The 14,160-nt window shown below is 48.1% G+C and overlaps 1 protein-coding gene across 4 annotated transcripts in view; it reads left to right on the top strand.

The window, feature by feature from the left end:
• Positions 1-11,088, top strand: part of SVOP (SV2 related protein) — a 100,188-nt gene extending 89,100 nt beyond the window's left edge. Inside the window, exons 12-16 of one of the 4 annotated variants that reach the window (XM_008069402.2) lie at positions 175-282; positions 4,502-4,613; positions 5,390-5,471; positions 7,692-7,781; positions 9,645-11,088. In XM_008069402.2, the coding sequence (XP_008067593.1) occupies positions 175-282; positions 4,502-4,613; positions 5,390-5,471; positions 7,692-7,781; positions 9,645-9,851 (599 nt within the window). In that variant the 3' untranslated portion in view covers positions 9,852-11,088. The remainder of the gene's footprint in view (positions 1-174; positions 283-4,501; positions 4,614-5,389; positions 5,472-7,691; positions 7,782-9,644) is intronic. The other 3 variants (XM_008069405.2, XM_008069403.2, XM_008069404.2) reach the window with 3 other exon arrangements.
• The last annotated feature ends 3,072 nt before the right edge of the window (positions 11,089-14,160 follow it).

The raw sequence follows: 14,160 nt of genomic DNA, 5'->3' as shown, positions 1-14,160 counted from the left end.
AACCAGCAGGTCGAGGCTGCGGTGGCTGGGAGTGGCCACTGCACTCCAGTCTAGGCGACAGAGTGAGACTCCAACTCAAAACAAAACAAAACCAAACCAGGGAAGGAGGCTTGGAGAGCAGGAAGGTGACATTCAGGACTGTAAATGACTTCCCCCCCCCTCTCTCACCCTCAGTCTCCAGTCGGAAGAAGGCAGTAGAGGCCAAGTGCAGCCTGGCCTGTGAGTACCTGAGTGAGGAGGATTACATGGATTTGCTGTGGACCACCCTCTCTGAGTTCCCAGGTGAGACACCTCTGCAAGGTGGGGTTGGGGCAGGAAACCTGAGAATACGGCAGTTGCTCAGCTGGTGGCTCTACTTATGCCATCCGAAAGCAAGTCCCATTTCTAGGCCAGCCAGGGATTTTTTTCTTCAATCCTTAACTACAAGTTGCCAGGAATTGTGAAGGGGCTGAGATTTACCCTACTTGAAGGCTATCAAGTTAAGCTGCCCAGTTTCATGCTTGCTGGCCTAGAAATGGGAAGACATGAGACTCCTGGGTTAGAGACAAAAGACCACTATAGTAAGCAGCATAAATTGTATCTTGGTGTCCATGCTCCTTGCCCCAAAGTCCCTCAAGGAGGATGAGGAAGGACCCAGATGGATGCTACATGTGCAATGAATTGCAACACACCTGAGGATCCCTAAGCTTAGGGAACCCAAATCTTTTTTTTTTCTTTTGAGTTGGAGTTTCACTCTGTCAGCCAGGCTGGAATGCAGTGGCATGCTCACGGCCTCTCCAGAGTCAACCTGCTGGGCTCCGGCAATCATTCCGCCTCAGCTTTCAAAGTAGCTGGAACTACAGGCATGTGCTACCATGCCTGGCTAATTTTTTAATTTATTGTAGTGATGAGGTCTTACTATGTTACCCAGGCTGATCTCAAACCCACAGGCTCAGGCAGTCCTCTCGCCTCGGCCTCTCAAAGTGCTGGAGTTACAGGCTTGAGCCACTGTGCCCGACCGGGAACCCAAATCTTTTATAACAGTCTACCAAAGACCTACCCAACCTTTGTCCCAAAGGGTGACATCATCTATATTATATTGGACAGTAAACAGATCTGCCCTTTGTTCCAGAGAGAGATAGTATCTTTATCTTCCAAGGCTGTTTCTTATACAAACAACCTTGACATGAAAGCCTGGAATAAAGGACAGCTAGTGCCTCTGATCACAAGCTTTGCAGAAATGCTAGAGACCCACAGAGAATTGTCCCCCCACACCAGACACACTGGAAAGGATAGGTGGAATGTTAAAAATCCAAACCTGCACACAATGTAAAGGTAATCTGTCTTTTTTCCTTTAAAAGGAATAATTATTATAACGATAATACTATCTAGCGTTTACTGATTGCTTATTATATACCAGAGACAGTGCTACATGTCTTACAAATATGGTCTCATTTAACCTTATGAAGTCATATAGTTATTTCCATCTTACAACTGAAGAAATTGAGGCTCAGAGAGGTGACATAACTTGCCCATTGTAGCAGAAACTGTTTCTGCTTGAACTTGAACTGCCTGTGTCTGCATCTCTGTGCCCGAAGGCTATCTCAGAAGGCCTGAAAAGCTTCTATATCCAAAAGCAAGCAAGGCTTCCCAAAGTGCCAGAGATTAACACCTGGGAGCAGCCTTCAAACAATACTTGTGGGAGTTGGTGTAGAAATACCCCAGCTTCCTCTCCCTTCAGGTGGGAGAGCTCTGCGGTATGTGTTCTGCCTTGGCTCCCAGGGTCCCTTGGTGGAATTCAGCTCCAGCTGCCACAGTTATAACTTGCTTGATACACACCCTCTATTAGTTCCTATCCTTTCCCCAGCTTACTTCTCTGCTCTCCTGCTGGTACTTCCCTGGATCACCTCCCAAGCCAGCACCTTGCTCTTGCAGCTTTGTCCTAGGGCCTGCTTGTAAGAAAACCCAGCTGAGACGCTGTGTCCCGCAGTGGGCAGAACTGCAGTCTTCTTGGAGTCTTGAGTCTTCAATCCTGTACAACACTGTCTTTCTTCTAAAACCCTTTCCTTGTGTGCTTAGAAGGTGAGGGTGAAACCTCGGAAGTCAGCCAAGTGTGGTAGCTCAAACCTATAATCCCAGCACTTTGGAAGGCTGAGGCAAGAGGATTGTCTTGAGTCCAGGGGTTTGAGACCAGCCTGGGCAATTTGGCGAGACCTCATCTCTACAATAAATCAAGGGTCAGGTGCAGTGACTCACGCCTATAATCCCAGCACTTTGGGAGGCTGAGATGAGAGGATTGCCTAAACCTGCAGGTTGGAGACCAACCTGAGCAACTTGGCGAGACCTCCTCTCTACAATAAATCAAAAAATTATCCAGGCATAGTGGCACATGTCTGTAGTTTCAGCTACTTGGAAGGCTGAGACGAAAGGACAGCCTGAGCCCAGCAGGTTGAGGCTGTAGTGGTCATGAGCAGCATGCTGCCACTGCACTCCAACCTGAGTGACAGAGTAAGACTCTTCAAAAAAAAAAAAAAAGAAAGCTCAGAAGTTAAACTCAGCAATGCCCATCTCCATTTCCAAGACTAAGTATGTGAGATTTCTGTTACTGTGAGCACTCACCATCTCCGTAATTTTATCTCTCTAAAACTCAGATTTTTATTTATTTTTTTCATTCATTAGTTATATATACATTTTTTTAAAATTTGGGGACATATCCCAAACTCTGAGAACAGTTCCTGACACTTAGTGGGCACTTTAATTTATGGATTGAATAAATGTGGAAGAAATTAGACTATTAATAGCATTTATTTTATGACGGTCATGGGTGGCTTCTACCTGTAATCCCAGCACTTTGGGAGGTCAAGGTGGGAGAATTGCTTGAGCCCAGGAGCTCAAGACCAGCCTAGACAACATAGTGAGACCTTGTCTCTACAAAAAAAAAAAAAAATTAGCCATGGAGACTGAGCTGCAAGGTTCTTCTGAGCCTGGGAGGTCAAGGTTACGGTGAACTGTGATTGTGCCACTCTGAAGCCTGGACAGACAGATGGAGGCTCTGACTAAAAAAAAAAAAAAAAAAAAATTGCATTTATCTTAGAGGCTTGTTTTGATGATTAAAATAAGATAATAGATGTAAAAACGCTTAGCCCAAATTTAATTATTATTGTTAAAAATAAGCAAAGTGCAGCTGGGCTCAGTGGCTCAGCCTGTAATCCCACGCCTTTGAGAGGCTAAGGTGAGTGGATTGCCTGAGCCCACGGGTTCAAGACCCGCCTGGGCAACTTGGCGAGACCTCATCTCTACAATAAAAATAAAAAAAATTAGCCGGTTGTCGTAGCGCGCCCCTGTAGTTCCAGCTACTCGGAAGGCTAAGGCGGAAGGATGGCCAGAGCCCAGCAGGTGGAGGCTGCAGTGGCCGGGAGTGGCCACTGCACTCCAGTCTGGGGACAGAGTGAGACTCCAACTTAAGAAAAAAAAGCAAAATGCTATTCCATGCCTACTGAGGTGTAGTGTGTGTGTTTTAGTCCCATTTTACAGAAGAAGAAACTGAGGCTCAGAGAAGGCAAGGGACTAGCCCAAGACCACATGGAAAGTTAGAAGCAAGATGGGGCATTAGAACCCATGCCTGCTGCCTGGCTTCAGTGAATGTCACCATTCAAGCTTCCATTGGTACCTGTATTCATTATCTATGTAATAAATCATCCCCAAATTATTGGCTTAAAACAATACACAATTGTTATCCCACAGTTGCTATAGATCAGGAATATGGGAGTGGCTTACATGGATCCTCTGCTTTAGTGTATTTCACACGGCTGCCCTTGAGGAGTGGGCCCAGGGTCTGTGGTCTCATCTGAAAACTCAACTGGGGCAGGATCCACCCCCACGCTCACTCACATGGTTATTGGCAAGTTTCAATCCCTTAAGGGTAGTTGCACTGAGGGCCTCAGTTCCTTGTTGGCTGTTGGCCAGAGGCTACCTCCAGTTCCTGGTCAGGCAGCTTTCTCCACCAAGGCAGGCTCATGAGAAGAGTCAGGGAGGGAGGATGTCGGCAAGATGGAAATCACAGGTGGGTGCAGTGGCTCAAGCCTGTAATCCCAGCACTATGGGAAGTGGAGGCAGGAGGATTGCCTGAGCCCAGGGGTTCGAGACCAGCCTGGGCAACTTGGTGAGACCTCATCTCTACAATAAATTGAAAGATGAGCTGGGCGTGGTAGTACATGCCTGTAGTTCTAGCTACTTGGAAGGCAAAAGGATTACCTGAGCCTAGCAGGTCGAGGCTGCGGAGGCCGTGAGTGTGCTGCTGCCTGGGTGACAGAGTGAGACTCTGACTCAGGAAAAAAAAAAAAAGATGGAAATCACAGTCTTTAATATCCTGATTTCAGAAGCGATGCCCATGACTTCTGCTGTCTTCGAGTCATCAGAAGTGAGTCACCAGGTCTAGTCCACTACGATGCAGGGTGTGCGCATACCGGGGTGAGGGCATCGGGAACCACAGGGGAGGCTACAATGCCCGTTTTCCTTCCAGGCGTCCTCGTGACTCTGTGGATTATTGATCGCCTGGGCCGCAAGAAGACCATGGCCCTGTGCTTTGTCATCTTCTCCTTCTGCAGCCTCCTGCTGTTTATCTGCGTTGGAAGGTGGGTTATCTGGGACTGAGTCTCATGGCCACACTGACCGAAAGATCCGGCTCATGGTCAGGGCCTCTGATGGAGGCAGGGAGCAGGCACTTTGGCCCCAGTTTTATTCTAACAATGTCAAACTCGGATACTTGACATCATCTCTCAAAGAGGTTATACACGTAGCTGTTGAATTTCTGTATAGTTTAAAACCGTTTCGGCATTTCTCTGTTTTTCCATCCACCAAGAGCCTCAAAATGTAGGAGTGGTCTGTGCCTCTCTTGACCTCTGAGAGGCCCCAGACCAAGCCCGATGAGGAACCTGTGGGCCACATTCTGGTCTGAGGAAGTTCAGGGGATGTAGCTTCCACCCTGATATGTTAGTGTTCGGGGGCATTTATGGGGACAGTGGAACAGAGGGTTGGGGATCAGGATCATCCTAAAATTACCGAATCATGGTTTACTTGCCCTCACCTCACTCAGCTGCCTTCTGGGTCCATTTCTGCCCCTGCAAGTTCCTGTCTGGGCTTTTGATTATTTATATCACTTCCCCCAAAACTGGGCACTGCAGATGTTTCCATCTCTTGGCCTGGTGCTTTGAAGAATGCTAACCTTACAAAAGCAGGCCTTTAGAAACAGTACTGGGATATGTGTGCCAGTGTATCTGTATGAATGTGTGTTGGGTACAGGTGACGTTTGCCGGTTGCTGGGGTGTAAATTCTGCCTGGGAAGATAGCACTTTTCTGGAACAAGGAGACAGAAAAAAATACCATCATCTGCCTTTTCCCCCCTCCCTAGAAATGTGCTCACCCTGTTACTCTTCATTGCAAGAGCGTTTATTTCTGGAGGCTTTCAAGCGGCCTATGTTTACACACCTGAGGTAGGAGGGGTGTCTGGAAGCAGCTGGGGCAGGGAGGGGGGACGCTTTGCCCCTAGAAACAGTTAAAAAGAGGGAGTCTACATACTGATGTAGGTAGGATTTTAAGATGTATTGCTGAACGAAAACAACAAGTTGCAGATGATATGTGTGGTATGATATCCTTTAACTTTTAAAAAATGCTATATATTTTCTTTTTAAATAATATTCCTTCTTACACGTATCAAAACTCACACTGAACAATGAACTCTGGGTTGCAAAAGAGGATTTATTTTTTGCTACTGTCCATTAGTCTTTATGTAAATGTTATGTATTTTCTATGCATATATATATATTTTTTAACATATCTGGAATAATACATTCCAAACTTCTGAATAGTGGGGTCCTATGGAAAGAATTTTCCTTGCAAGGGATTGAATCAAGAGAGAATTTAAGCATTTTGATTTCTTTGTTTTTTTTTTTTTTTTTTGAGTCAGAGTCTTACTCTGTCGCCTAGGCTGGAGTGCAGTGCACACTCATGGCCACCGCAGCCTCCATCTGCTGGGCTCAGACAATCCTTCTGCCTCAGCCTTCCAAGTAGCTGGAACTATAAGCTTGTGCCACTATGCCTGACTAATTTTATAAATTACTGTAGAGGTGTGGTCTCACCATGTTACTCAGGCTGGTCTTGAACCCCTGAGCTCAGGCAATCCTCTTACCTCCGCCTCCCAAAATGCGGGGATTACCAGTGTGAGCTACCATAACCGGCTACATTTTGATTTCTTATGAGGATAATATTTTCTATATTGTTTATGTAATTAAGTTAATTTAAAATATCATATATAAATATATACAGTATGCATTCAAAACATATTTGTTGAATGAGTAAATGAATGAAGATATATGTACTATATATAAACACAGAAAAAACTCAGTCATATATGAACATGTGAGAACCTCCGAGTGCTGGGATCATAAACATTTCTTCATTTTTTCCCTAGATGTTTTTAATCTTCGCAGGCTTTCTGCACTGAGCACTGCAACTTGTTAGAGACATGTTAGCTACTGGAACGATTAAGTCCCAGAGTGGAGTGTTTTGACACAATAGAAACTTCTCACTGATGAAAGGGTCCTCTATGGGTGTTCTAGGGTGGGGACAGCTTCCTCCCCACAGTGATTTGGGGACCCAAACTCCTTGCTTGGGGTGTTCTCACCCAGGGGACATTTGGCAATGTCCGGAAATGTTTTGGGGTATCATAAGTGTAGGGGGAGGCAGAGCTGCTACTGGTTCCAAATAGGTAGAGGCCACAGATGCCACCCATGACAAAGAATTACCCATCCAAAATGTCCATAGTGCCCAGGTTGAGAAATCCTGCCCTAGGCCCATGGAGTCTTCCTCCCAGCCAGCAGACAGGGGAGGGGAATGGAGAAAACATGCCCCCTTCTTAATTACCATGGCCTGGAAGATGTGGTCTCCTCTCACTTTGCCTAGGGAAGAACGAAGCATGTGGCCCCTACTGGATCTGAACAGAAACTGTAAACGTTTCAGTCTCTCTCTTGATGAGATTTCTTGAAATCTCCTGACTCGTGTTTCAAGTTGAACTCACAAAAAGTGAAAGGTAGTGGCCAGGCACAGGGGCTCATGCATGTAGTCTCAGCACTTTGTGAGGCTGAGGCAGGAGGATTGCTTGAGGCCAGGAGTTTGAGGCCAGTCTGAGCAACACAGCAAGACCCTGTCTATACAAAAGTTAAAAAATTAACCAGGCATGTGCCTGTAGTGCTAGCTACTGGAAGACTGAGGTAAAAGTATTGCTTGAGTCCAAGACTTTGAGGCTACAGTGAGTTATGTTCACCCTATGCATTCTAGCCTAGACAACAGAGCAAGATTCTGTCTCAAAAAAATTTTTTTAAAAATTTAATTAAAAAAAAGAAATATGAAAGCTGGAGCAGCACCTGGTTCTTGAACAGGGTGCAGCTCCTGATGGAGAAGGCTCTGGGACCCGCCAGGGCAGAGGGGCTTCCCTTGCTGGATTCCTACCCACAGCTCAGCTTCTTGTCCTCTTCTCAGGTGAACTTCCCGTCCCCTTTGGGGTGAGAATCCCTCTCCCTTAAGGGGGTCATCAGCACTTGAGGGACTTGCCCCGACTTCCGGCCTGCCCACGGGGTCAATCCCATCAGTCCTGAGCTGCAGAGGGAGGAGGAACCTGCATTTTCCCAAGCCCACATCTGGCCACTGTGTTTCAGGTCTACCCCACAGCGACGCGGGCGCTGGGCCTGGGAACCTGCAGTGGCATGGCAAGAGTGGGTGCTCTCATCACTCCGTTCATTGCCCAGGTGGGTGTCATCCCCAAATGCCGGGGCGGGAGGTAACGACAGAGCCCAGGGCATGGCAAGCAACTCCCACACACTGACCTTCTGCAGAGCCTGTGGGCCTCGCCTTATCTTATCCCAACAACACACACTGTGGTAGAAGAAACATTGCTCGCAGATGAGAAAATGGGCTCGGGGCAAAGGGACACTCCCAAGGCCACACAGTTGGGATGCAGACAAGCCACAAATCAGCCTAGGTCTTCCCATGGAGAAGACCCCAGGGGTGCCAGATGACTGGCCTAAAAAACCATTGGATGAAAACAGGAGGCCGATAGGACTTAGTAGAAAACAGACATCCCATATCCTGCTTTTTGAGTTGGATAATTACATGTAATTGTAGAATTTTGCAGCTCTTCATGTGTCTTAAAATATTTCATTTATTTTTAGGAATCTTATTGAGTCATTTTACTTCCTGAATATCCAATATTTTTCTGTTTATATTACTTTTTATTGAGGTAAAAGTTATGCAACATAAAATTAACCATCTTTTTTTTTTTTTTTTTTTTTGAGTCAGAGTCTCACTCCATCATCCAGGCTGGAGTGCAGTGGCATGCTCACGGCCACCCCAGTGTCAACTTCTGGTGATCCTTCTGCCTCAGCCTTCCAAGTAGCACACTACCACACCTGGCTAATTTTTGATTTATGGTAGAGAAGAGGTCTCACCAAGTTGCCTGGGTTGGTCCTGAACTTGCGGGCTCAGGCAATCCACTTGCCTCAGCTTCTCAAAGTGCTGGGATTACATGCTGAGCCACCAAGCCCAGCCTAAAATTAACCATCTTGAAGGGAACAATTCAGTGGCATTCAGCATATTCACAATGTTGTGCAGCCACCTAGTTGCAAAATGTTTTTATCACCCCCAAAATAAAACCTCATATCGAGGGCCAGTTGTGGTGGCTCACTCCTGTAATCCCTGCACTTCGGGGGGCTGAGGCAGGAGGACTGCTTGAGCCCAGGAGTTCAAGTCCAGCCTAAGCAACACAGTGAGAGCTCATCTCTACAAAAAAAATTTTAAAAATTAACCAGGCATGATGATGCATACCTGTGGTCCCAGCTTCATGGGAGGCTGAGACAGAAGGATTGCCTGAGCCTGGGAGGTTGAGGCTGCAGTGAGCCATGATCGTGCCACTGCACTCCAGCCTGGGTGACACAGTGAGATCCTTACTCTAAAATAATAAATAAAATTAAATAAAAAATTATCTCCCCATTGCCCCCTTCCCGAAGCCCCTGGCTGCCACCCATCTGTTTTCTGTCTGTATGGATTTGCCTTTTTTGGATAGTTCAGATAAATGGAATTCAAATACATATTTAGCTGAGTATTTCTATTCTGCCTTTTTTGTGTTGAGTGCCCTTTATTGCATTTCTTGGCCATTGTGTGGCACTCCTGACAATCTAGCTTGAGCACTTACCATGCGCCTGTGTGGTGCCAGGTGCTCCCAAGCATCCTGCCATTAGGAAGTGGCACTACCCCATGCCCATTCAGCAGATGAGGAAACAGGATTCAGCTCTACCATGTGGTTCGCCTTATGCCTGAAGCTAGGAGGTTGGCACAGGCTCTGTTCCAGCAGAGAACCTGGCTGCATGGAGTCCAGACTCAAGCCTCAGAGACTGGAGTTCAAATCCCAGCCCCATCCTTATTACCTGTCTGAGTGTGGGTATGCTGCATTTCATCTTTGAGCCTCAGTTTTCCCCTCTGTGAGATGGGGATGGAGTACTTGGCTCTTAAATCATGGTGTGGAGTGCTCACAAAACGGCCTGGTATCATCAGCATTATCTGAAGCCAAGATGTCAGAAAGGATGCCCTCACCGACCTGTGTCTCCCTCCCCCAGGTGATGCTGGAGTCCTCTGTGTACCTGACCCTGGCGGTTTACAGTGGCTGCTGCCTGCTGGCTGCCCTGGCCTCCTGCTTTTTGCCCATCGAGACCAAAGGCCGAGGCCTACAGGAGTCCAGCCACCGGGAGTGGGGCCAGGAAATGGTCGGCCGGGGGATGCACGGCACAGGCGTCACCAGGTCAAACTCTGGATCTCAGGAATAGGAATGGATGGAGACTGAGCTGGTCTTTGAGGCTGTAGGACTCAGGGGTCTGGCAGAGCCCAGCGGGGGCGCTGATCGTCACTGCCGACACCAAGAACTCACCCAGGAATACGACGTGGACCAACAGGGTTTTGTGTCTTGACTCTGTTTGCTCATATTCACTGAGTTCTGCCTAGGGATGGGGGCCATTGGCTCTGGGGGGTTCTCTGTGTGTGTGGGGGAAGGTTTGTTCATAACCCATGGATCTGCATGGGAAAACGATCCCATTAGGAGGATCCGGCGATGTCAGCAGTCGACAATGGGACACCACCTGGAGTCACCTGGCTATACCCTCAGTGAACCGCAACCAAAAGAGTTCTGTAGATACCGTCCAGGCCCCGGCCCGTGTGATACCTGCCATTCACCACCCGGACTTGTTCAGTAGGTTCCTCCCCCACCCCTGGCCCCAGGCTTTCTTCTGTGAAGTTGCAGGTGACGTAGTTGCAGGGCCCTGTTTAGTGACACCTGACTAGTGGAGACTCTGACGGATGGCATCTGAACTTGAGCCACGTGCCCCAGCCCTGCCCCTCTGGAGTTGCTGTGGCTGGCTCTAGATGTGTGCCTGGGTACAGCTGGGTTTGCACCCGGTGACAGCCTCAGAAAGCTGTTACCCCCTGGGAACTGAGGACTGAGGCGGGGAGGTGAGACTGAAGCCCAAAGCCAAAGTTGCTTCTCCTTCTGAAACAGCAAAGACCACACTGGGCTTCCTTCCTGGCCCCCTCCTCAGTCAGGCTGGACGGTGACGCCTGGGGAAAGGAAACCATTGACTCAGGGTCCAGAGTGTTGGGGTTCGTGCATGGGTAGATGACTGAGTAGGCAGAGAACCTGGGTTCCCCGATGCATAGCCATCTTGTCAAGGGCAGTCTTGGTCACTGCACAGAGGCAGCCCAGGAGTCCCGGCCTTGAAGTGGAGAGGGGTAGGGAGGCCCACAGGTGTACATTTGCAGAGGAAGAGGCTCAAGGCCAAGTGGGTTTGGGGTTGGTCTCAGGGCGAAGGGATGGAACAGACTCCACTCACTTCCCGAATTTGGTTCAAATGAGCCTTTCTCCTCATGGTGAAGGCAGGAGACCCAGAGGAGGGAGGAAGTTGGCAGATCCCATCTGAGGGCAGGGAAGACCGACCCTCGGCTTGGAGTGGACATTGCAAGGAAGCCAAATGTATACATTCATCTCTTATTAAAACGTGTCAGTGATGGACATTGCATGGGTTGAAGTTTGTTCGTTTGCCATAATGTCCCAGTGACAGTTCAGCTTAGCAGTCTTGCTACCTTTGTTCACCTGACAGCAACTGATCAGAATTCATCTCAGTGCCTTAACACGACAGTCTCCTTTGCAGCATGGAGGGAAGTTGTGCTACTGACTGTCAACATCATGACTTTGAGTTTGTTGGAGACAATGCTTTCTTCTAACAGTGCGGGGGTCACAGTGGGGTACTTCTTTAGGCTCAAGTCTTAGGTCAACTGCAAACAATCCCTTGTCCCCATGGGCTGTAGCCCCTTTGGCCCAGGCAGTCGGAGAGGAGGTGGCTTGGCAGATCTGACTTCTCTGACATCCACATTTCTTTGAACACGTGGCTGCAGCTCACATGATTTCTGGAGAGTTGAGCTCTCTTGGGTGACACCGAACTCTGGCCTGTCTCTTTTGCCCCCCAGCTGATCAGTTGCTGCCAGGTGCCCACGTCTGCTCCTTCACCCTCAAACAACCGGGTGGAGCTGGGTGCTGAGTGAAGGAGGAAAGCTTGGTGGGCAAGAACATTTTCCAGGGACTGAGGCAAAGGGGCTCACAGTTAAGAGGTTTCTCTGTGTGAGAAAATGAAAGCTAAAAACTCTGCCTTCCTTTTTATTTTTATTTTTTGAGTTAGAGTCTCACTCTGTTACTCAGACTGAAGTACAGTGGCACGCTCACAACCACCGCAGCCTCAACCTACTGGGCTCAGGTGATCCTTCCACCTCAGCCTTCCAAGTAGCCGGAAATACAGACGTGCGCCACCATGCCTAATTTTTTTTTTTTATTTATTGTAGAGATGAGGGCTCACCAAGTTGCCTGGGCTGGTCTTGAACCTGTGGGCTCAGGCAATCCTCTCACCTCGGCTTCCCAAAGTGCTGGGATTATAGGCATGAGTCACTGCACCCGGCCTAAACTCTGCCTTCTAAATAGCCCACTGTCTTCAAAAAAAACTCAGTACTATTGAACTATCTGAGGGCTACCACAAAGGTGCCTGGCCTCTGAAGTATACGGGGCTTTAGCTGAAGATGTTTGTACCTAATTTTGTTTTGGATTTTTTCTGAGTTGGAGTCTCACTCCGTTGCCCAGGTTAGAGTGCAGTGGCACGCTCGCGGCCACCCTAGCCGTTGACCTGCTGGGCTCCGACGATCCTTCTGCCTCAGCCTTCCAAGTAGCCGGAACTACAAGCGCACGTTACCACTCCCAGTTAATTTTTTTATTTATTGTAGAAACAAGGTCCAGCCAAGTTGCCCAGGCTGGTCTCGAACCTGTGGGCTCAGGCAATCCTCTCGCCTCCCAAAGTGTTGAGGTTACAGGTGTGAGCCACCATGCCTGGCAAGATCTCCTGATTTTCAAAACAGAAACCTGGATTTTTATGTGAAATCTCCAATTTCGAATGTGTTGGATCAAATATTCTTAAATTATGTGTGAACCAAATACAACTCATCTGCAGTCCAGGTTTGATGGGCTGTAAGTTTGTAGCCTCTGCAAGGTGAGCGAGATCTCGTCAAGTGTAGCCTGATATCACGAGGGAAGGGTGCAATGGCAGCTGCTGGGGCCCAAGGCAGTTTCCTGCCTGAGTGTGTGGCCCATGCTTCTGCCCCCCTGCAGCCTGACTTCCTTGTCTCCCCTCGTGGCTGCTGTGGGTGCAGAACCATGCACTGGGCCTCTGTGGCCTCATAACTCAGCTCAACACACACATGACTCCAGTGCTCAGTGCCTCCCTTCCAAATTTTCAGAAGAGGAAGTCAATTGGCCTAGTTTAGCATTGGTCCCAGTCCTGGTCCAGTTAAGTTGAGTCAGGGAAAGATGGTCAAGAGGTACAAGCATAGTGGCATGGCCTGCCCTTCAGCAGGGTGGCACAGACAGTTGCTGGTACAACAAGTCCCCTACATAGAAATGAGTTATGTTCCAAAAGCATTTTTGTTTTGTTTTGTTTTGAGTTGGAATCTCACTCTGTAGCCCAGGCTAGAGTGCAGTGGCTCGCTCCCGGTCACTGCAGCCTCGACCTTCTGGGCTCAGGAGATCCTTCCACCTCAGCCTTCCAAGTAGCTGGAACTACAGGTGCGAGCCACCATGCCTTGCTTATTTTTTGATTTATTGTAGAGACAAGGTCTCACCAAGTTGCCCAGCCTGGTCTCAAACCACTGAAACCTCTTGCCTTGGCCCCCTGAAGTGCTGGGGTTACAGGCTTGAGCCACCACACCCAGCCATCTGAGAGTGCATTTGTAAGTCTAATTTGTTCATAAGTCCAACAGAGTTAGCCTGGCTACCCAACTAGCAGAATTGGCTATACCAGCTATATTACCACTGCTTTTACACTTGCTTCCGGGCATCTGGGCTTGAAATAAAGGTACTGTATTACTGTAGTCTATGCAGTACTGTATAGTAAAGTACACAAAAGCACAATCACTTGTAGAAGATGCACACACGTGACAATGTATGCCAAACACGTGAACCAACTTACGTGATTCAACATGCAAATGCATGTTTGCATCTTTGAAAGTTTGCAGTGTGAAGATTCATGTGTAGGGGACTAACTGTGTGTCTGGAATCCATAGCAACAAATACATAAACTCTGGAGTCTGTTAATCTTAACTCTCAACCTGGGCAACATAACAAGGCCCCATCTCTACAAAAAATGCACAAATGAGCCAGGCAATGGTGGTACACACCCGAAGCCCCAGCTGCTCAAGAAGCTGAGGTGGGAGGATTACTTGAGCCCAGGAGTTGGAGGTTGGAGGCTGCAGTGAGCTATGATTGCACCATCGCACTCCAGTCTGGGCAACACAGCAAGATCTTGTCTCCAAAAAAAAATCATGACTCTATTATGGATCATGTCCTAACAACTGGTCATTATACACGAAGTCTAGCATATACCAGACATGCATGATACTCAACACTGAGGGTGCAAAAAGGCATGAGATAGGTGCCTTACCTTCATGCCTTTACAGTGTAATGGGGGAGCATGCATGAGCAGATCATTGTGATACAGTGTGACATGGCCGCTAAGAAAGGACGCAGAGCATGTCACAGGAGGCCCACGA

This window comes from Carlito syrichta, unplaced genomic scaffold (assembly GCF_000164805.1).
Source record: "Carlito syrichta isolate Samal-C Ts95f unplaced genomic scaffold, Tarsius_syrichta-2.0.1 Scaffold311991, whole genome shotgun sequence".
In the NCBI taxonomy this organism is placed as follows: Eukaryota; Metazoa; Chordata; class Mammalia; order Primates; family Tarsiidae; genus Carlito; species Carlito syrichta.
This window is presented reverse-complemented; position numbering and strand designations above follow the sequence as displayed.